At 35.2% G+C, this 24,180-nt stretch overlaps 1 protein-coding gene across 5 annotated transcripts in view; it reads right to left on the reverse strand.

The window, feature by feature from the left end:
* The window catches only part of tey (teyrha-meyrha), a 73,138-nt gene extending 50,746 nt beyond the window's left edge, over positions 1-22,392 (reverse strand). For all 5 annotated transcript variants that reach the window (XM_067792303.1, XM_067792301.1, XM_067792302.1 and 2 more), the window contains exon 1: positions 21,502-22,392. In XM_067792303.1, coding sequence (XP_067648404.1) covers positions 21,502-21,618 — 117 coding nt within the window. In that variant the 5' untranslated portion in view covers positions 21,619-22,392. The remainder of the gene's footprint in view (positions 1-21,501) is intronic.
* Positions 22,393-24,180: the final 1,788 nt, after the last annotated feature.

The following is a 24,180-nucleotide window of genomic DNA, read 5'->3' on the forward strand; positions in this document are numbered from 1 at the left end:
ACTTTTTTTGTCCAAAAAATGTTGAAAAAAATTAATTTTTTAAAATAATTTTGACCAGCAGAAGCTCGGCGATGTTTTGGTGCTTATGGTGGAGATACTGATGTATGTTTCTAAATTTGATAGTTCAAATATATAAGAACAATTAACTAAAAAAGGATTGAAGAGTTCCAAACCAAAACACAATAAGCGCACCCCAAATTTTTTTTTTTTGAGATATGGATGGTATTTAACTGCGCTTTCTAAAACATATGTATACATTCATGTATATAATAAAAATAAGTAAAAAACGAAAATTTAGCCACTCTGGAACATTCCAGAAGATGAGAACAAGTTGTGGCGTACTGGTATACTTCTTAAGGGCAATTTAAGGAATACTTAAGGAATGTTTAAAGAGTATACGAGTAGACCACAACTGATCATCAAACATTTAAAACATGTAGTCCAGTTTACCTTGCGATGTCCTAGGCCAGGATCACCTACTTTAGCTGGAAATAGTTCTTCAGCTCGGAATACTCCTTCAGAGTAACCCATAAAACACCCAAGGACGAAAAATTTCAAAAAAAAAAAAAAATAAACCTGGAGTTAGACTATTGACAAAAACGGTACACATGCTTCAGCCAATTTTTTAAGGATTGCTGAGAGTAGCAGAAAAGTAGCAAAAGTTCACCCTTAAATTTGTAGCTTAGATGAGAACATTTGGAATTTTTTTATTAATCCTTGCAAATGCAGCTGTAATTTATTATTTTTTTTTTATTGTAAACTGATTCTACCCAATCGATTATTAAAATTTGTGTTATTATTTTGGCCTTGAGAAGCTCTTCAATTTATTTGTCTGTGAAACCGACTTCGAAGGTGAAAAGCATTAAAATATGTTACAGAGCTTCTTAAATCCAAAAAAAAGTGTCATATCTATTTATTACTATATATATTTATATTATCAGAGGCCATATAAGAAAGTCGCAATAAGAAGAACAATTTCGGCTGTATTTGGAACCATACAAAAAATAAGAAAACATTTTTCGCATTTGGCTAACTCAGTCTAATGTACATATGTATGTCTTTGCTTAATTCACCTGCTGTACAATTACTACTTTTTTTTGTTGTATTGAGTCACGCGTTCAGTTTAAGAAATGATTTTATTAGAAGGTAATTGGTGCTCGTCTTGGTGCTCGTCTCACTATCGACTAAGCATTGTTTCCGCTGTAAATTATGGCCGCAATTATGTGGTCGATAGAAGTTTTATTGTTTAGTTAAACAGTTATTGGCATTGTGGTCAACTTTATTTGAAAAGATTTTACGGAAAAGTTTTTCTGTAACATAAATTAATGTGTATCGATTTAGAGTTTGCACATTGTACATTGGGGTGTGCCTTGTTTTGGCTGAAAAACTAACACTGATCTTAGAAGTGTTCGCGAGAAGAGAAATCGTAGTCTTTGAAAAATTCAATGCAAATGGATTTCGGACGACATATGGGGAATGTCATTAAGGCCCGCATCGGTAATATGGGAACCACATATAAGGGCTTATTTGAGCAATTTTAAAGAGATTTATACCATAAGACGGGCTATGCCTCATGCATAATTAAAAAGCATTTTGCTATTCTAATTATTCTCAGAATCCATAATTTAAGTGAAGGAAAAAACTCCATAAAAAATTCTTTTGAAATGAAGGAAATTTTCCATAGAGTGGGCAAATTCCACATTCTAACTTTATGCAACGTCCCATTATTTTTTTTTTTTTTGTTTTTTACGACAAATTATGAGAGTTTAAATTACAGTTAAAGATTACTACTAGGAGGTTAACTCCGCCATTTCTGATGCAAAGTTTTTTCAGTTCACATGATTTTATACTCAGCGTGCTTTACACACAGAGTATATTAACTTTGATTGGATAACGGTTGGTTGTACAGGTACAAGGAAATCGAGATAGAAAGGAAGTCTATCTTCCATATATCAAAATCATCAGTATCGAAAAAACATTTGATTGAGCCATGTCCGTCCGTCCGTCTGTCCGTTAACACGATAACTTGAGTAAATATTGAGATATCTTCACCAAATTTGGTACACGAGCTTATCTGGTCCCAGAATAGATTGGCACTGAAAATGAGCGAAACCGGATTAGTGATGTGAATCAATTAATGATGGTAATATTCGTCACAATAAATAACATTTTGGAAAACACAAAAAACCTGATTATTTAGTAAATAATACACCTGGAATGCTGAAATTTCACATGTGGACTGATGTTGAGACTTGATTAAAATTTGAAAAAAATTTTTAAATGGGCGTGGCACCGCCCTCTTGTGATAAAATCAATTTTACAAATATTTTTAATCATAAATTAAAACTCGTTAAACCTATCGTAACAAACTTCGGCAGAGAGGTTGCCTTTACTATAAGGAATGCTTTGAAGAAAAATTAGCGAAATCTGTTAAGGACCACGCCCACTTTTATATAAAAGATTTTTAAAACGGGTCGTGGACGAATAAAATAAGCTATATCTTTGCAAAAAAGAGGTTTATAACAATGGTGTATCATTTCCCAAGTGGATTTAGAACAATAAATAGGAAAAACTTTAAATTTAAAAAAATGGGCGTGGAACCGCCCCTTTTATGACTAAGCAATTTTCTATGTTTCGGAAGCCATAACTCGAAGAAAAATTAACGGATTGTAATAAAATTGGGTACACAGAGTTTCCCTATAGCAGGAAATATTTCTAGAAAAAATGGACGAGATCGGTATAAGACCACGCCCACTTTTATATAAAGATTTTTAAAAGGGTCGTAGACGAAAAGAATAAGCTATATCTTAGAGAAAAAGAGCTTTTTATCAATAGAATTTTACTTTTTAAATTAAGTTATAACATTAAATTGGAAAACACTAAAATTTTTGAAAATGGGTGTAGCACCGCCCCTCTTATGACTAAGCAATTTTCTATGTTTCGGGAGCCATAACTCGAAGAAAAATTAACGGATTGTAATAAAATTGGGTACACAAATTTTCCCTATAGTAGAAAATATTTCTAGTAAACACGGATGAGATCGGTCAAAGACCACGGCAACTTAGATATAAAACAAGTTTAAGAGAGTCATAGACTAGAATAATAAGCTATATTTTAGCAAAAAATAGTTTTGAATCAATTATATTCCACTTATCAAGTTTTATTGTAAGAGGAAATGGGGAGACATTTTTTTTTAAACGGGCGGTGCCACGAGTTATGTAGAAAAGTAATTTATCTGAAATGAAATGTGCAATTGAAGCTCACGCTGAGTATATAATGTTCGGTTACACCCGAGCTTAGACACCTTTTCTTGTTTTTTAATATCTTTTACTTTTTTTTTGAGGTCATATAGGGAATGTTTATAGGGATTATTTCAGTATCATTTTGGGGATATTTCGATCTCATTTGGGGATCATTTAGCGCTTCCGGGGTTATTTGGGAGTAATTTCGGAATGGTTTTGGGGACTATTTCGGTAATCTTCAGTGATGAATTCGGGGTAAGTTCGGAGTAATTTTGTATTGATTTCGGGGGCCGTTTTGTGGTCCTTCCGTTGTCAATTCGCGACTATTCTGGATCACTTCGAGGTCTTTTGGAAGTAATTTCAAGAAGATTTTGATTTGAGGATGACTTCGAAGTAAACTCGGTCTTAGTTATGTGTTCTGAACTTTGATCTCTAATCACTACTTTTGTAACCATTCTGATATTTCAGCAGTGATATCAACCGGTATGCTATGGAAAGATCTATGAGGGAAGATATGTTTAGTCAAAAAGTGGATATGTTTTCCGAAACGCAAAACATGTAAGTGTAGTAATATGGCAGCCCTAAATATTAATAAAAATGTATACTTAAGACTACTTCGGTGTCTAAATACTTTTGGAAAGCGAGTGTATATATTTTCAATTTCTAATAATAATTACTCTTGATGATAAGCCTTTAGGAATCTGTCTTTAACCCTGCAAACACAAAAATACAATAACAAAATATGGACACCACATACACACATCTAACAAGTAGCTTCACAGCACATTGGTCACGCAAAGCTCCAAAGCACGCAGTCCCACTTGCTCTTCCTACGCACCACTACTCCAATATTAGCCATTCAGCCAGTTGGTCGAGTTAAGTTATTACCATGAATTATTGCATTAATTTGAGTTAGTCAAAAGGAATGTAGAAAAGTGGTATGGGAATGAGTGGAAGTAGGTAGGTTATATGAGGCGCAAATCTCTGGAATCTATCTACATATATTAGGTACTCAGTTATTACACACACTAACTATTTCTTATTATTTCGGAATCTATGTTATTAAATTAAAATAAAAGCTATACAAATATATCATGTGAATTGCAGTGGTACAAGGTATGTGATCTGTGTTTGGTGGTCCTAACATGGCTGTCGGCAGCAAAAAGCGCCTGGCATCATAATTTTTGGCGTTCGTTTACCCCATGCTGTGGCGACGGCAAAAATATGTCATATTTTGTTGCAAGACTGTTGGCGCGGTTAAAAGGTAAATCACGCATATTTACAACTTTCATTTAATGTGGCAAGTGCATATAAGTGTGACAGAATGACAGTTGCTAAGGTCACGCGCAAAAAATAAATTCATTGCTTTTTCGGTGTTTACGGGTGCCTGGTATGTCTGTAACCACTTTCGCTAAACACAAAAACTTTAATATGGCAACACTACACAAATATAACCAGAAAGGGATGAAAATTGTTCTCGTTTATAGGTTGTTGTTGTTGTTCTTTTTACCTTAGTACCTTGCTTGCTTTGTGTTACTTCTGTGTTTAGTTGTAGTTGTGTAGAACCACACATGAGAATTGATGACAACATTATGCCCGCGTCACCATTAAGTCATTTGACATTTTTAATATGTTGCACCGTTAGTAATAACCATGTAGCCATCCCCCACCTCTTATGCCTTTGTACCTTCATATATGTAGAAATAAATTGTGGTTTTTTGGCTTGTGGCTAGAACGCATTTTATTAGTTACACTTTGGGTATTATTAATTTTTATTATTTCGACTTACAAATGAATAAATCAATTTATAGTCGTGTACTTTTATACAAACGTACTTTTGTAAATATGTTTAGAGAAAATATTTTTTTTTTTTCAACTGGAATCTGTGGGTATGACAATGAGTATGTAATTTTTCTCTCATCTCAGATTTAAGGCCAGGTCGATGGGAGTGCAATAGGTTGTTGTTGTGCATCTCTGTCCAAGCTAAATCCGTGTTTTGGGTTAAATTTTTGCACCGTAAACAACGCAGATAATCTAGGTACATGAATAGGTAACAAATCTCTGTATTAGTATTGTAACGAATTTTGGGAAATTCCGCTTATTTGAAACCTTTTGCTAACGTTCGAATCGCTAAACCGTTGAATAAATTACTCCAATATTCAATAATGCAAAATGGTCTTTATTAGACTACTTTGAAAGTACTTCACAATAACACTTATACTTCACAACCAATAGCATGCTTAAATACTGACTTCTTAGCTTGCGCTGCTTTTATACTCTCCGTTGCTTGATTCACATATTTCTACTAAAGTCTAAACGTTTCGCCTTTTAAAACTGTTGTATATCCTGCTTGGTAATTGAGCTACATAGAGCTCTCTCGCGATATTCTCGTGTCTCGAAGTACTCGTAAATCTCGCGAGCTTCTCAACATTCTGTTGCTGTATGGACAGTATTTATACACTTGGGGTTTTTTATTTGTGACTTTTTTGTTGATTATATTGCTTCAGTGACATTTAACTCAAAACATATTTATTATGCGTAAAAGTTTGTTCTGAATATTTTATTTTTCAGCAAGATTACTCGTAAGGCTCGCGAGGTTCTCTTATCTCGAATTACTCGTAATACTCGCGATCGTCGCGACTTTCAATTCAGTCGCTGCATTGGCAATATTCTATACCTTTCGGGATTTTTGACTTGTGGTTTTTCGGATATTTCGGCTTGTGCTCCAGAAGAAATCGTAAGCTCTATATAAAACAGCTAATGAATCGATTAAATTGAATGTCGAGAAGCTCGCTAGCCTTACGAATAATTCGAGATTCGAGAATCTCGCGAGCCTTACCAGTAATTCGAGACTCGAGAATCTCGCAAGAAGGCGAGACTTGCAAGAAATCTCTTCTCGAACATGTTCGAATAATCGTAAGCTCTACTACATATGTATATGCGTGTGTATGTGTGAGCAAATAACTTCGGTTGCTGACAACATGTGTGTGCGTGATTTATTCTTCGTCACCTTTTAAGTACGTGTGTGAATGGATTAAATTCATGTATTCATGTACATGAGAGTGGCAGCTTGCTTTATTGTTATTGTCTTTATTTACTCACAGCTTAGTGATGCTAAAATTCGCCACAGTACTGAACAAACTACGAAGCGAGCATAACTGTTTCTGTGTGCGCATCGTACAGCTACGAAGAAAACAATAGCAGTTGAATTTATATTCAAATTTCGTCAACTTTATTCTCCTTCTTTTATTTTCAATATTTTAACACAAAAATTTTAGGAATTTTGTAATTGAAGCTGGGCAAAATAGTTCCAAAAATATTTTCGAAAGTACATATACAAAAATTCGGGAAAATTTTACAAAATTTCAAACGTTTTATTTGGAGTTTTCTGAATTTTTTGAAGTATTCGTCCCACGGTTTCGAGGCACGTTATAGGCTTTGATGGTCCTTTGTCTGAAGTAGAGCCGATACTTAGCACCGTTATGGGACAAGCTCCAACATCTCGGATTGCGGCGCAATTCCCTTGAGGAAGTAGGAAACGGACTGAGAACCTAAGCTTGCGTTATAGGCCACCAAAAGGAGCGTGGTTAACAAATTATCATCGATATCGACCTAAGCCTAGAAATAATAAGAAAACTATTCTCGTAATTGGCAGGCATCGTAATACGTAATACCAGGTTCCAACTTAAAACTATACACCAATTGGTATGATTTCCTTCTGGTGAGATATTATTAAAGCTTTCTGAATGTACGCACTATCCCAGGTCCGAAAGTAGATTCAGACAAACAAATTATGTCAGCCAAGTTATGTCCACGCCTCTGAGCAGGAAGTGGTTACAGCAGGGGGGAAAACAAACGTATTGTTAAAATACGAGGAGCTTCGTGTTTCAAGGCCGCATAAACTTTACGTTGATGCCATACTTGGGATTTATGAAATACTCAGTGTTCTTAATATCGAATAAAGCAAATTTTGCATGTTTAGAGAATACAATTTCAGTTGGTCCGCTGGCTAGGCCATTTCAGCAGAGCATCAAACTCGTATTGACCCATTTAAAAGAAACAGGAAGTGCAGTCACTTTACTTTATTATGTTAAACATTTGAAGTAAATGTGCTATTAAAAAAGTGCAAGGCTCTTAACTTTAATAACTGTTTTCTTAAAATTTTGTAGTTTTATATTTTCATTGTGCAAAATATTTTAGTTTTCTTTTCTTATAAATTCAGTTGAAACGATAATAAAATGTCGAATTGAGTTGAGTAGCATGCGCCTTAGGAGCAGCAGCTAGTGCAAGTAGTTTATTTGCCCCAATAAATCACCACACCCATTCAATGAGCTTGCGGACGTGTATTTCAATGTTGAATTTATTAAATAAAACGCTTCGATTTACTACTAGTCGAATTCGGCGAAAACTGTAGAATGCTTAAACAATGCCGAACACTTTTGAGTTAAAAAATGCAAAAAAAAGTATTCTAAAAACGAAAGAAATATCACATTTGAGTTTTCAACAGTTGTTATGAACTTGTAGCAGTGTAGCTAACCACTGTTGTCAATACAGAAGTTAGAATCAACGAACAGTGTGCCTTTTTACTTCTTACTAGAGGACAAAGTCTTTTTTTTTATCCGAGGCTTGTTTTTGATTTTCATTGGAATGTGGTTTGACGTGGCGGGTCCCAAGCCCAGCGCACAACCCGCTCAGCGTTTATATAGCGAGCCGCTTGCAGCCGCCCTCGTGATGGACAGGCGCTGCTGATGAAAGATCCCCTGGCTAGCCCTTAAACCGATTATGTCAGAAGAGTGCCCTAGCCAGGTTGTCGCCTTCTCACATTCAAACATCCGTTTACTGGCTACCCAGAGGATAGTTGGCCGCAAGCGACCGGAAGTAGTGCACTGCTTGCTGGACGTGTTAAATTTTTTAATCCATTTAGAACTTTTACACAAAAAGTTTAAAAACTTAAAAGCTTTCCCATAGCTATTTTGTTATTCCAATTTTCATAAATTTTACATTAAAATTCCGTTTTTACTGCAAAAATTGTAATAAATTGAACTGATAAGAACTGGTTGCCTATATCGATTAGGAAATCTGAACACTTCGTCCTCCTGATACAACAAAACAAGGAAATTCCAAGAAAAGGGAATTGCTATCTCAACAAAATCATGTTTTGTAAATTTTTATTTTTTATGGGGTTTGTTTATTCAACTATTAATATTAGAAGGATAAATATTTATAGAGCTGTTAAAGTGGGAACTGATATAATAAACTAAATCAAATAAAACTTAAATACCGCATCAAAAAAGTTAAGCAATATCCTTATCCGCCTTTTAGAAGAGGAGTGCTTCTTAAACTCTGACCTCCTTACTGAGAACTACCCTGCATTAGAAGTATACCCCAAATACCGAATAGAAATTTTGTTTAAATAACTGAAGCCTTTCCTTCAGAAATGGCCACTGTATTAGTACCATAGAGAACCCTCCTCAATAGAAAAAAGAAGTTCGCTCGCCACAACATTGATTTGTTTGTCCGACTCTAACATTCTGAGCATTGCAATCAGATCCCCAATTTTCAATACCTGCGATCTATTAGAGCCACAGCCAGGAACTGCTTCGCCGCTTCGTTCAACTTCTTAGTGGATTCTTTTAGAATCTATGAGTAAACCGGGGTCTCTTTTCTACATCCCTTTATCTTATCTTCACAGCTATGTTGTATGTATGCGGTGGGGTCAAGTTCGGAGCAATTGTTATGTTGAACCGAATACGAACGACTACATACATATTTTCTGGCATATGCAGTTCTTGTTTGTTCTTGGATCGGTGTTGTGTTCAATACTTACTTATTTACTTAATTGGCGCTTAACAGTTTAAACGGTTATGGCCGTCCAACAAGGCGCGCCAATTGCTTCTTCTCTCTGCCAACCGGCGCCAATTTTTCACACCTAGGGAGTTTAAATCGCTTTCCACCTGGTCCTTCCAGCGGAGTGGGGTCCGCCCTCTACCTCTGCTTCCATAGGCGGGTTCCGATAGAAACACTTTCTTGGCTGGAGTGTCATCTTTCATTCGCATAACATGGCCCAGCCAGCGCAGCCGCTGCGTTTTAATTAGGGTTCAAGTTGGGTTCAATACCTGCCCGAAATATCTTGTTGAAGGTCAACAAATCGACTCGTGTAAAGAGGCTCTAAGTCTCACGTAGTTACATTTTCTACGCTTCATACAACCAGCACATATTCAGATATTTTCCACTTCGTATTATTATAAAAAAAGGGACAAGTACGGTATGGTAGCTCTGGTGCAAAATGGAATGTTAAACGCACAGTTTGTGTCAATGGGACAATGGCGGCCATGAAACAGAAGTGGAACTACCTCTTTGTATCATCTCTTTCCTTGTATTTAAATATACATAAATGCTGCATAGCTAAAGTTAGGTTGATCAAAGAGAGATATCATGCAGTTTTTATAGTATGGTGAAAAAAATTTTTTTTTCGAACGCGAAGAGAGTATTTTCCCCTTTTTTCGTAATATACGCTTCGGAAAGGGGCGACGTATGATCGCTGCACAATATCACAGAAAATGTACACACTAGCCTCACCAGAAACCACATGACCTAATGACCGCTCCATAATGATATTGGATAGTTATATTGATCAGCTATGTTCCACAATAAATGGCTATTCTCTTCGATAAGTTTCGATTACATATCCTTTCAATACTCTAAAATTTTGATTCTAGGGAGTCTAATAGCGTTTTCTTTTCTGAAATAAATTGTTGCCTAAGTAAATGGTAAAGCCTTAATGGAGTTACTCCTACCCCAGAAAATGTTCAACATTGATAGTGCATGCAAAGAACATAAGTGACTACTAGGGCTTGATATAGTCATATGAAATTGTTTTCAAAATCTGGACTACTATTGCTGCCGGGTCCGCAGAACACCCAGTAAGTGTAGCTCTGCAAGTACCCTACTCTCAGAACGCTGCTTTGAGTTAATTTGCACATTGTATGGACTACACCATATATCCACCATGAGGAAAAACATATTTTCTTATTTTGAGAATGAGAGAATTTTACTAAAGCTCACAGTAATACAAAGCTTTAATACAGGAGCAATAAAGACTGCCATATTTATGCTACTCGACGCTTCAAAATCGTACACTGTGCACGGGTTGTCACTTCACTCCAAATGGCAGTTGTTATATTCTCTTTGCTTTGCTGCTCCACTTCATTCGGTTTTTGCAATATTTGTTACCCATTGTGTGTAGATTTGGCTGACGATTTATGATTGCTACTGCTGATCGCTGACTGTTTGTTGCTGGCTTCTGCTTATCGTGTTCACTTGGTAGTTATGCTAAGAAGGTGCGATAGGTTGCTCATTTGGTACTCAATTGTATCTACGTAACTTCAGATATTTATTCATCACTTGTTTGTCGTTTTGTTATGAAGAAGTTTGTTTGTCGGTTAGTCTGTCATTGTTAACATGAGCGATTATTTTGACGCTGATGCTACAAATGATGAAAAATATTTGCTTTGATCAAGTTTTGTTCGTTCTACTTGATATGTTGTTGACACGGTTGACAAAAGTCATATAAACATACATACACATGTGCAAATGCGAGCAGAAGCATACCCATTGTGTAGTGCTGTTACCACTTTGAACGGGGCAAAGTTATGTTAAACATGCCTACAATATGTCGAGCACTCCAAAGAGATCTCTTCAAGAAGCTACAACTTCTGCTGTGTAAAGTATACTTAATTCTCGAAATTATTCAGCTTATAGTACATGGTTAAGTTAATCTTGCATTATTGACAGATCAGCGCATTGATAGCATTCTTTTCACTTTAATGCTTAACGGCTTGAAAGTGAAAAGAAAAATAATGAAGGAGTAATATAAAAAATGTTCGGGCTTTAAAGGGAAAAATGTAAATTTTTTACATATAATAAAGAAAATAGCATAACAAAAAAATTTTGCACTCTTTTGCAAAAAATGTACGTACTAAGTAAGTTGCGAACTCTAAAAATTGTACTGTAAAAATTAGTACCGTTTTCCAACATAAAACAAATAAATTATAAAAAAAAATTTGTATAATAACATATTTTAAGTATAGAAGGGCAATCTTTTCAATTGCTTACCATTTTTTAACAAATTTTTTATAAGTAAAAATTTATATGTGAGTTTGTGTGTTATAATGCTTTCATATGATATATAACGTTTTGATAAAGTGGGCGAGCCAACATCTCCGGTATTAAACTGTCATCTTTATATATAAAAATTACGTGTCACATTGTTTGTCCGCGATGGACTCCTAAACTACTGAACCGATTTTGAATTTGTTTTACACCCCGTGTGTAGTCTGATCTAGCTTGAAATATAGGATAGGTTGTATCTCAGTTTATAGTCGCAATATTATTTTATTGCAAATTTTTTTTATATGTTTATACATACGTAATAATAAAATGTTACGTATACGCACCGGAACTCATATTTTCAGGTGGTGCGGATATACTTCCTTGTAATTGGTTGGTGTTTATTTAAACAACATGCTTATCAATAAAAAATTGTATAGTGAATGATATCAAGTATAGCACATCACCAGGCCCGGTGAGAGGGGGGGAGGGGGGGAATTAACCCCGGACCTGGGACTGGGATTAGGACTTGGACTGGGACTGAGACTCGGAGTGGGACTGGGACTGGGACTGGAACAAAATACATACCACTCTCTGGGACAGGCAATAAGGGATGAAGAAGAATGAGAAGAACGTGAGAGAAAAGAAAAGAGAGAAGGAGACCGAGAAAGAAATAGAATGAGACGAATATGGAGATAGATGAAGCGAAAAAGACGGAGGGAGGAGTGAATAAAAGGATTCTTAAAAAGTGAAGAGGGGTGGGGGAGGGCAGAGTTAGATGGAAAAAGCTTATTAAAATGTATGCAGATAGGCCAAATTTAGGGTAGAAAAACGTCTGCCGGGTCTGCTAGTTTTATTGTAAATCTAAATCTAACTGGGTTCTAGCTTTATTGATATTACAACACCAAAGAAATGCCGCAAGAAAAAAATATTTTTTGTTGTCGAATGAAGAGACAATAGGTAGAATTAATCGCATTATGGCAAATTCAACTGAGTTTTTCTTCAAAAGCACAAATTTGTTTAGTCATTTCAAAAGAAGAAAAAACTTAAACTTAACAATATTTTGTAAAAATTACAAACTCTCAAACAATCTAACTGATTTTTCGGTAAAAAGAGCTGATTTCATAGGTAGTTTCCACAGCCAATGCCTATATCAAGCAAATACATCAGCTAATTTTAAAGAGAAACGTACGCTCATGGTGCTCACTACTTTGTTCTTAAGTATGGCCATGCTGCGACAGAAATGCCATCAGCCTTTACTGTCATTCTAATCTTGACGAAAATCTGTTATTTTAACAGTTTTCATCAGGCGCGGATCTACGGGGGGGGGGGGGGGGGGTGGGGGGGTGGGGGTATAGGGGACATTCCCAATGTGGTATTAGCGCGAGTATCCCAGGAATAATTTGTTTTACACGCCGCACTTTCGTGTCTATAAGTTTTGGTTGCCTCTTACGAAAGTCCTGAAATACAGACTACTTTTTTTTTTAATTTGAATTTGATGAGTTTCACGAAATTTGTTTTCAGTAGAGAATACCTCAAAGGGATTTCAAAAACAAACAACAATATCTCAGGTTCGGACAAAAAATAGATAAAATAAAATATAAATTACAAACTTAAATATGGAATTTTTTTTCAGAAATATTTTATTGCAAATCTACGTTTTAAGCTTTGTGCATATACCTATGTCATGTAAAAAAAAAACCTAAATAGTTTGCATACAATTTTGACTAATAAAATGCAAAACTTGAGTAGCTTAAAAAACGGGTTGCATTCTCTTATTTAAACCAAATTTTTCAAAATTTTTGAAAGAAAAAATGAAATATTTATTTTGTATCAGTCTAATGTGGTATATGTTGTTTATACATATGTATGTATGTACATACAAGCGCTAGCAGATGCACATTATTGTTATTATTTACCAGTAATTTATCAGTTTGTTGAGAGGTATTTATACTCAGTTGAGCAGAGCTCTCAGAGTATAATAACTTTGATTCGATAACGGTTGGTTGCACAGGTATAAAGGAATCGAGATAGATATTGACTTCCATATATCAAATTCATCAGTATAGAAAAAAAATTTGATTGATCCACCATGTCCGTCCGTATGTCCGTTAACACGATAACTTGAGTAAATTTTGAGGTATCTTGATGAAATTTGGTATGTAGGTTCCTGGGCACTCATCTCAGATCGCTGTTTAAAATGAACGAAATCGGACTATAACCACGCCCACTTTTCCGATATCGAAAATTCCGAAAAACACAAAAAGTGCCATAATTCATTACCAAAGATGGATAAAGCTATGAAACCTGGTAGGTGAGTTGAACTTATAACGCAGAATAAAAAATTAGTAAAATTTTTAAAAGAAGGTAGAAGTTTTGTAAGCTGTAATTTGGCAGTCGTTGAAAATATTATGATGAAATTTGGCAGGAACTTTACTCCTATTACTAAAAATTAGTAAAATCGGAGAACGGCCACGCCCACTTTAAAAAAAAAATTTTTAAGTAAAAATTTAATATCTTTACAGTATATAAGTAAATTATGTCAACATTCAACTCCAGTAATGATATGGTGCAAAAAAAATACAAAAATAAAAGAAAATTTCAATATGGGCGTGGCTCCGCCCTTTTTCATTTCATTTGTCTAGGACACTTTTAATGCCATAAGTCGAACAAAAATGTACCAATCCTTGTGAAATTTGGTAGGGACTTAGATTCTAGGACGATAATTATTTTCTGTGAAAAAGGGCGAAATCGGTTGAAGCCACGCCCAGTTTTTATACACAGTCGACCGTCTGTCCTTCCGCTCGGCCGTTAACACGATAAATTGAACAGAAATCGATATATCTTTAATAAACTCAGTTCACGTACTTATCTGAACTCACTTTGTATTGGTATAAAAAATAGTCGAAATCCGATTATGACCACACCCACTTTTTCGATATCGAAAATTACGAAAAATGAAAAAAATGCCATAATTCTATACCAAATACGAAAAAGGGGATGAAACGTGGTAATTGGATTTGTTTATTGACGCAAAATATAGCTTTAGAAAAAAACTTTGTAAAATGGGTGTGACACCTACCATATTAAGTAAAAGAAAATGAAAAAGTTCTGCAGGGCGAAATCAAAAGCCCTTGGAATCTTGGCAGGAATGCCATTCGTGGTATTACATATATAAATAAATTAGCGGTACGCGACAGATGATGTTCTGGGTCACCCTGGTCCACATTTTGGTCGATATTTCGAAAACACCTTGACATATACAATTACCACCACTCCCTTTAAAACCCTCATTAATATCTTTCGTTTGATACCCATATTGTACAAACAAATTCAAAAGTCACCCCTGGTCCACCTTTATGGCGATATCTCGAAATGGCGTCCACCTATAGAACTATGGCCCACTCCCTCTTAAAATACTCTTTAATACCTTCCGTTTGATTCACATGCCATACAAACACATTCCAGGGTTACCCTAGGTTCATTTTCCTACATGGTGATTTTCCATTATTTTGTCTCCATACCTCTAAACTGAGTATGCAATGTTCGGTTTCACCCGAACTTAGCTTTCCTTACTTGTTTTGGTTTAATTTTTTTCCCCTAACCAGTTTGTAAAATTTTTGTTTATATTTAAGTAGTGCGGCTATTAAGTTTTTATATAAAACTCGCGAAACCAGCAAACATTTTCAGAATTCTCAAAATTTGAGTCTGCGATATTAATCCAAAATGTGTGGCATATATGCTAAAGCAATAGTTTTTCTTGATCAATGGTCTTACAAGAACAGGGATAAAATATGCAGCGATGCCAAAAGCGTGATTTATGTGACTCGGACAGCCATCGTTACTGCTCTGAGTTGTTATTCATATCTGACTTTTATACGACTTCCGATGATCCCTGGGAGCAAACAAATATTCAGTTTTTCATTCAAAACTCTTTGATAGGCCCCATCCCGTGAGAGATAACAAATTTGCAAAAGATCGCCTCTAAGATTGAAGCTTAGGTTGTGAGAGTCGAGGGACAAACATATGAAAAACAAGTGAAATTTAAGCTTATTTGCTTGAGACCAATTTTTTAAATTCATATTACATTAGCATTACCTTTCCTTTTACTGTTTCTTTGAGGTCCGCAGTTGTTATTACATAGTCGTTTATATAAGGAAATTAGAAGCATACTTAAAGAGGCCAGAACTCGTTTTTCACCTGTCTATCGCTGATTAAAAGATTAAGTAAAACTCGAATATTTCGATATTTAGCCGAATATAAAATTTGTTTGCGAGCGCAATAATTTACAACTAAAGAAATTCAGTTTCAAACAGTCATCGTTCTCATGCATTCTCGAATAATTGGCAAAATCGTTCGATCCACGATCTGTTTGTACGAATTGCAGCTGTCGTTAAATAGAATTTTATTTACGTTCTTTTTATTTGTAGTTATTTGTAAAAGAGTGTTAATGACAGTTACAGCTACAAGCTACATATGTCTATGAATATCTACATTAGACTGGGTTGGTCCCCATACAAAAAAAAAAATTTGCTAATGTCCGCCCTAAATTTGAAGATTATGTTGGGAGGGTTTCGGAAAATTTTTTTTTTGATCCTTCGAAATACAGCCGAAAATGTTTTTCGTTTTAACTTGGTTATTTGACGTCCAATTTTTAAAATTGATATGTCATTATTTTGGCCTTAAGAGGCTTCACATTTCTGTTTAATGTCCTTTTAAGCTATGAAGTCGTTTTCACATGATTAGGTCAACTAACAAAATTTTACCCCCCCCTCCCCTCCCCCTAATGTATGGTTTTTTCCTTACGAAACGAAGGTACTTAAAAATTCAAGAAAATGTTGCTTTGAAACCATATTACTAAAATAATAAACAAAGAAGTTATAGAACTTTCAATATTTATTGCAACTGTTATTTTACCTGATTCTTATTATACTTAGACCTGAAACTCATGATATTTTTGGAGGAAAAATTGCAGGGTTTGCATTGAAAAGAAAATAAAGATATGCCAAATATCATGAATAGGGGAAGTCAAAGTAAATAAGTAAGTCAAACCTGTTGTTTCGTATTTATAATAACAACGCTATGCGACAAAATCAACTTTTTTTCTGGGTATTGGACAAAACCCACTTTTTTTGTAGAGATTGAGGCTTAAGTAAACAAAGTACTATCTCAGTTTTTCGAACTTAGCCTCCAAAAAATAGATATCGGCTTACGAAGTTCGAAGTTCGAAATTCTACATTTCGAAATTTTATTCTTTTGTTAACGCTTTCAGCAAATTGAAAGAGTAAAAATGTGGGCGTGGTCCGCTCTTTTCCCTTATTTGAAGGGTTGAATTCTTTTTTTGAGAAATTTAGTATAACAGTTGTTATACGAGGTGAAAAGTCAGACTCTGACTTCTGAATACAGTCAAACTCTGACTTCTGACTTTTCACCTTTACTTTTTCAATTTGCTGAACACGTTAACAAAAAAATAAAATAAAATTTTGAAATGTAGAATTTCGAACTTCGAACTTCGTAAGCCGATATCTATTTTTTTGAAGGCTAAGTTCGAAAAACGGAGATAGTACTTTGTTTACTTAAGCCTCAATCTCTACGAAAAAGTGGGTTTGTCTAATACCCAGAAAAAAGTTGATTTTGTCGCATAGTGTTATTATTATAAATACGAAACAACAGGTTTGACTTACTTATTTACTTTGACTTCCCCTATTCATGATATTTGGCATATCTTTATTAACTTTTCAATGCAAACCCTGCAATTTTTCCTCCAAAAATATCATGGTAAAATTTTGTTAGCTGACCTAATCGTGTGAAAAGGACTTCATAGCTTAAAAGGACATTAAATGGAAATGTGAAGCTTATCAAGGCCAAAATAATGACATACCAATTTTAAAAATCGGACGTCAATTAACCAAGTTACAACGAAAAAACATTTTCGGCTGTATTTCGAAGGATCAAAAAAAATTTAAAAATATGTGTATGATTTGTATGGACGAAAGTTTAACCGATATCGCGCCATCGATTTTTTGATAGGATTTGGGCTCAGGAAAAAAAGTTCCACTACGAATACCCAAAAAAATAATTTTCGAGCCTGCGAAAAAATGGCGAAAGGGTAAATTTTTCTACCAAAACAATCCCCAAAAGCAAAAAAATATTTTTTTTTCAAAAAACTGTTGTAAAAACGTTGCCGTAACAGTTTTTTGAAAAAAAAAAAAATATATATATATATATATATTTGTTGGGTTTTGGGGAGTGTTTTGGTCGAAAAATTGACCCTTACGCAATATTTTTTCGCAGGCTCGAACTTTATTTTTTTGGGAATGCGTAGTGGAACTTTTTTTCCTGAGCCCAAATCCTATCGAAAAATCGATTGCGCGATATCGGTTAATAAATCGACCCTGTCTAATGTGCATTCATATAAGTACGTCTGTGTTCGATATGTTTATAAAAACTGTTTCTTCACAAAATTGCAAACAATTTTCATGTTAAAAATTCCACATTGAGTTAGTAAAAATTATTACTTCATTTATTTAATTTACAATGACTTGAAGCCAATTAAAGTGTCAAACAGGTTTTTAATTTTTTAATGTATTCTTTAATTAATAAATAAGTCTAGACTAAGGTGGTGACAACATATGGGTGCTTTTTTTTATATATATTCAAACATAATTAATATTACAGGGGCTTTCTATTGGCACGAGTTTACGTTGGCAGTCCATAGTGGTTATTAGACTGAGCCGGACTTCATATGAAATTAAGAAGTTGCATGAGACCGACTCCAAATTTTAAGCTAAAAATGAGGAGTTCTTGGATTTTTTTTTTCTCTTCTATATTTTGGTCTTTGCAAATACAGCATAAACTAATTTTTTTGTATCACCTTTTTTTAATTATAAATCTGTAATTCGCTTCGAAATGAAATGCAATTCGAAAGCTGTCAAATCACAATTTTTTTTTCAAATCCGAAAGAAAGAACTTTCGAATCGAGTTACATAGTTAAACCCTTATTTAAGCTTCAGGCCCAAGATCCAATCTTTAGACAGATAAAAAAAAAAAACGTTTTAAAGCCCTAAATTTTATGGCCTCGGAAGTATGAAAATTTGTTTGTCCTCAATTTAGCCGAAAATACGCTATTTACTGTAGCTTGGTTCTTTAACATACGATTTTATAACCTGATATAGTTGTCATTGTTTCCATCGTGGTCTACCTTACCTTCTTATATTCTTTTGAGCTCAATGGGATTCAGATGAAAACAATTTTGAATTCAAATTCAGAGATTTGTGTTTATTTAATATTAATTTCAAATTGTGACTTTAATCGAATTATTTCAATGGTATTTCCGAATTAAATATGGTAATTCTGTACCAGAGTTGGGCAAAATTTATTCGATTAAGGAATACAATTTTTTTTTGTCAATTATTTAGGAACATAGATTGTTCTTTTTTTATTTAAAGGAATTTTATTTAAGTGACGAATAAATTATTTTGTTCCTTGTCAGAATAATAAATAAACAAGAAAAGAAACATTTGCCTTCTTTCAGTTAACATAAAACATATTTTTGCTACATATTTAAATAAGAAAACTATGAGTTTTTGGAATCAGTTTTCAATCGGAAAATTATTCAAAAATAAATTTAAAAAAAATTTGTTCAGTGATAATTTATTCATGCATAAATTATTTTTGAATAATTTTCTTAAGTTAGGTAAAGTTTCATTCGAATAATCATCTGAATAAAAATGTTTTCGAATACTGCCCAACTCTGTTCTGGACTTTAAATTACTTAATTTGAGTTAAAAACTTTTAAATTTGAATTGCGGCTTTCTGAATTTAGAATGAAAGTTTTGAGCGTAATGAAATATCTCGCACTACCAATTCTTAATTTCATTTGAAAATTTTGAATTTAGTTTTAAATTTCTGAATTTAAAACCGAAATTATAGATTTAAATAAAAATTGTCTGAGCTTGAATTAAAAGATTGGGAACTAAAACTATAAAAAGTACTCTCCTAATAAAGTGTTTTCGAGAGACATGCGCCTTGCTAGGCCCGGCTAACACCTTGAACAATAAGGTTTGATACTTAAGAGATACAGCCTTTTCTAACGTGAATTGCAGAACATGTTTGAGACACATATCGTAGGGATATCAAATGTTCGTGTTGTTGTTGTTGTTGTTGTAGCGATAAGGTTGCTCCCCGAAGGCTTTGAGGAGTGTTATCGATGTGATGGTCCTTTGCCGTATACAGATCCGGTACGCTCCGGTACCACAACACCACTAAGGTGCTAGCCCGACCATCTCGGGAACGATTTATGTGGCCACATTAAACCTTCAGGCCATACCCTCCCTCCCCACCCCCAAGTATCATGAGGAGCTTGGGGTCGTCAGAGCCTCGTCTGTTAGTGAAACAGTATTCGCCGCGGATAGGTGAGGTTGACAATTGGGTTTGGAGAAGCTATATATTGCGCTGGCAACCTGAAGGGTTGCGCTACACAGCCCCTTGAATCTGGTATTTTAGTCGCCTCTTACCGACAGGCATACCTACCGAGGGTATATTCCGATCCTCTAACCCGCTGGGGGATCAAATGTTCGTCTGGCTGTGGTATTGCAACAGCGATAGAACAATCACATTACATCGCAGTGACAGCTTCGAAGAAATCGTGATTGGCTTACTGACTGACGGTGATAACATATGTGCCTCGTTCATAATCACGTTTGCCAGTAATCGCAGTACCTGAATCACACTTCCCGTCACTGTTACAAAAAGCTGCGATAATTCAGCAATAAATAGAGCAGTCGCAGTCTAATAACTGCGATTTAGATGAAGTAGGAGTGCTAACGTGGAACAATTAGTGTGAACTTCCATGTCCAAATCTTCACCCCTATTCAGCTGATAAGCTGATTCGACTGGTGCTCCCGATTTGCGTCAGGCAGTGCTCAGAAGAAAAGATTGGTATACTTTGCCGAGAGTCGACCAAAATCACCTTAACTGCGATGATGATGATGACCCAGTTGATGGCATTGCGCTTCCCACTGCTTACCTTTTAAACCCTTCAGTTTATTTTATATGCGGCATATCAATTGCGTAGTGAAAACTATATCTTTCAAGAAACTTGCCCTTCCATCACGACTACAGCAACCATGACCGCAATCTTCTTTAAAAATCTTGTGAATCTACGAATAAAGGTTTTCCAGTGCAACTCATTCCACAAGGGCTAACAGTTGTGTCGTGTAGAATCTTTCGAAAAATGTATTATTTTACTATCAAAAGCGTTTGGAAACTATGCAACGGTAACTTGCGAATGTTAGAAGGTTCGTCAGCCATACTAATGGAGGAAGTTACTGGTACCCGACCGTAATCATACCAACACTAACCAAATCTTCGAGTAGTGTTGTTGCTGGTAATAACAAAAACATCTATAAAGACTTGACATATGGTTTGTGATTTCGTCCGACGGCATTATTGGTTCATTATTTTATTCAAGCAATTTTGGTAAGGTATATTAAACGATTTCTTAAGATCAAGCTCCAGACAGCGCATATCACAGGCGAGAATATTTTCTAACGAATTGGAGGTATGTGAGCGCTTCTCCGTTGGGTTTAGGGAGGTCACTGGTCTCTACTTTAAAGTCCGCTTACAGTAGGCCAATGCTTCATATCTATCGCTTTTGTCTCTGGTTGTAAAAAACAATACCTACGCGAACCACGCGATTAGTAGATAGACATTTTCACTCTTGAAGAAAAAGAATCAACCTTAATCGTTTTCAGTTTTTTTTTTTAATTGTTAGAGAAAAAATGCGTTTTAACACTTTTTCAGCCTAGGTAAGACATTTATCTTGGTACATGTAAAAAAAATACTGCTTTTCAGGGTGAACTGAGAAGGATTGCCGTCGCCTCTCATGAATAATACTTATTAGGAAACATCTGTTTGTCAATTCTGCTCATTCCGAACTTACTTCAAGACTGGAATTGGTTGAGCAAATGAAGTAGGACGAGTAGTTTTATGTGCCAATAACAGTCGCCTGCGGAAAAACGTCGGCAATCCTCCAAGAGTGGAACAGTCTCGTTATTTAAGCCTCCTCCTAGCTTTTAGACTCCGTTAATTCATTTTCTTGACTGTTGCGTTTGTTTTGGTTTAATATCTACTTTTAACTTAAACTTACTCTTGTTGGAAAAGGCCGTTGGCCCCTTAACGCCTCATGCAAACCGGAAGCAGCCTCCGAAAGTACGACTAAAGCTTGTGACGGCAAATGGCTGCTACCAAATGCGTTGCTTTCCATAATATGCGCGCGTCGGCAAAACGCTCGCTACTCCAAGTTAATTTTTTATTTTATTTTTTTTTTATTTTACACTTTTCTAACAAATTTTTCAACTGGAAACATGTGCAGTTTTGTTATTTATATAATGGCCGCTTTATATATTTTATTATCACATTTAATTTATACAAATGATTCTTCATAATTTGGCCTACTTAATGCGTATTACATCATTTTTTTCTAAATTTTTATATTTCGCATTTTTTGTTTTATTTGTATGTATTTATTAAATTTTCAAAATTTGTGCAACTTTTTTTTTGTTTGCATGCATTGGCACAATAAATTATTCATTAAGTTTGATTTGATGCGCTTCATAAATCTAGTACCTACTCGCCGACGTTCATGTTTATCGCTTGACATTTAGTTTGCTGACTTGCATGGATTTAATTACTGCTGAACAACTGCTGCTGCCACTGCCACTAAACACTGCACCGAACTTACTGCAGTGCAGTTAATTAATTTCGTTTTATGTACATTTTTTTTTCTTTCGCCATATTCACTTAGTAGGTATATGATTACACACAAATTCATGCACATACATGTAGATATTCATATATAGGAATAAGTAGTACCTATGTATATATGTCGGTATGCCTGCATTTATGATGAATTTTTCTTCTGTTCACTCCACCTACAACAAAACATATGTACCTATTTACTTTTTCCTTTTATTGTTGTTGTTTTGGCACTTTCGAAATGTTTTTACCGTCAATTCATACTCCGTACGCCTACAACACCCGCGTTAACGCGATTTCTATACTAAACTGAATTGCCGTAAAGCAACTTGCAATCAAAAGCAGCAGCAGCAACAGCAAAATCAAACCTGTTTCAAGTCCTTGTTATGTGTTGCAGTTGTTGTTGCCATAGCGAGTTATGTGTCCGAGGCCATACTTGCGCACTTCGCCCATTTACTTTGTTCACGGAAACTGCTTGCCGTTAGCATGCTGGTGCAGGGGTGTTTGGCAACGCCTATTTAATCAATGCGGGGTACTCTCACGATTCTGATTGGTAGACTGGTTGTTGATTTGTGTTTGCTGTGAATATAACTACAGCGTTTCATTCTGCCACTCATTTGACTGCTTACTCGTTCATACTCATTGTGCTTTCACTCGGTTCTCATAACCACACCTACACACATATAACTGAAGCACACTGAATATTTCTCCTTATGCTTTTTAAATACTAGCTACATGGGCGCATACAGTGGGCTTCAAGTAGGGCCGCAGCCTGCATTGCAAGAGGAAATTTCTTTCATTGGTTGGCAGTCACGGAACAATTAAGTCATGCCCGGTTCGGAGGGGGGGGGGGAGGGGGAGGAACTTTTTTTGTATTGACTGTAATGAAGTATATAATACTAATCTGCATAGTAATTTCTTATCACACAACGGATTTTTACTAATTTTGAATTTTTCTTGCTTTTTTACGTTATTATTACATATGTTTAAAAAAAAAGTCCCCCCCCCCCCCTAGAACGTAAAAAAGCAAGAAAAATGAAAAATTAGTAAAATTCCGCTTTGTGATAAGAAATTACTATGTAGATTAGTATTATATACTTCATTACAGTCAATACAAAAAAGTCCCCCCCCCCCCCTGGAACCACGCATGATTAAGTACTCTTAATTTGTCGACATTGTTTTCTCTGTCGCTCTTCTTTTGTTATACATTTCCTCCACTAGTTAAAAAAAACTTAAAATTATCTAATAAATTTGCATAAATAAGGTGTCAAAAGAAGCGTTTTGATCTTAATATCAGTAATACGAAGGCAAAACAAAAAAAATTGTTCTTCGGTCAAGAGATATGTATTTGCAAAAACTATAGAATATTTTCATGAGGATGATGTAATTTTGAGGATTGGGTTTAAAACACCCACATGCTTACACGAAAAGATGTCCTGCCCGTAATAATTTTGGGTGAAAATGTAGAACAGCGATCGAATGCTAATACGTGCCCTAAACTTTCTGAAGGAGGCGTCGGCACCTCGGCTACAATACTCAGAACTCGAAAAAAACTTATTTATAAAAAAGTTAACTTGTAGTTGTTGTAATTTTTTTTTATACACAAGAAAAACAATGTATAGTAAGGTGCTTTCGGCGGAGTAAATTTTTGATCTCAAACCGGTGTTGGACCCACCGAAGGTTTTTTTTTATAAACACAAACATTCTTTTTTCGCCTACGGATTATTGATACTGAGGTTATTTTGGGACACGTATAAGCAGTCAATCGCTGTTCTAGACATTTACCTTATTTTGATCACTAAACCGGTGTTGGACCCACTCCCGGGCAATTTTATCTGAGCACGGCCAAATAATTCCACCCCCAGTTATGAAGCCGTTCGGGTTAATTTTTCAGTTTCTAACGAATATCTTTTGATATAAGCCAAATTTATCATGCTTTCGGGTTATTGATAGATACTGATGTCTTTTGACACCTCTACTCTGTCGTCTGCTGTGCTAGACTACTACCAGAGATTTTAAATGATATCGAGCCATAACCGCCAAAAATAATACGGCAACTTTGCAAACAAGT

This window comes from Eurosta solidaginis, chromosome 5, assembly GCF_040869045.1.
Source record: "Eurosta solidaginis isolate ZX-2024a chromosome 5, ASM4086904v1, whole genome shotgun sequence".
Lineage (NCBI taxonomy): Eukaryota > Metazoa > Arthropoda > Insecta > Diptera > Tephritidae > Eurosta > Eurosta solidaginis.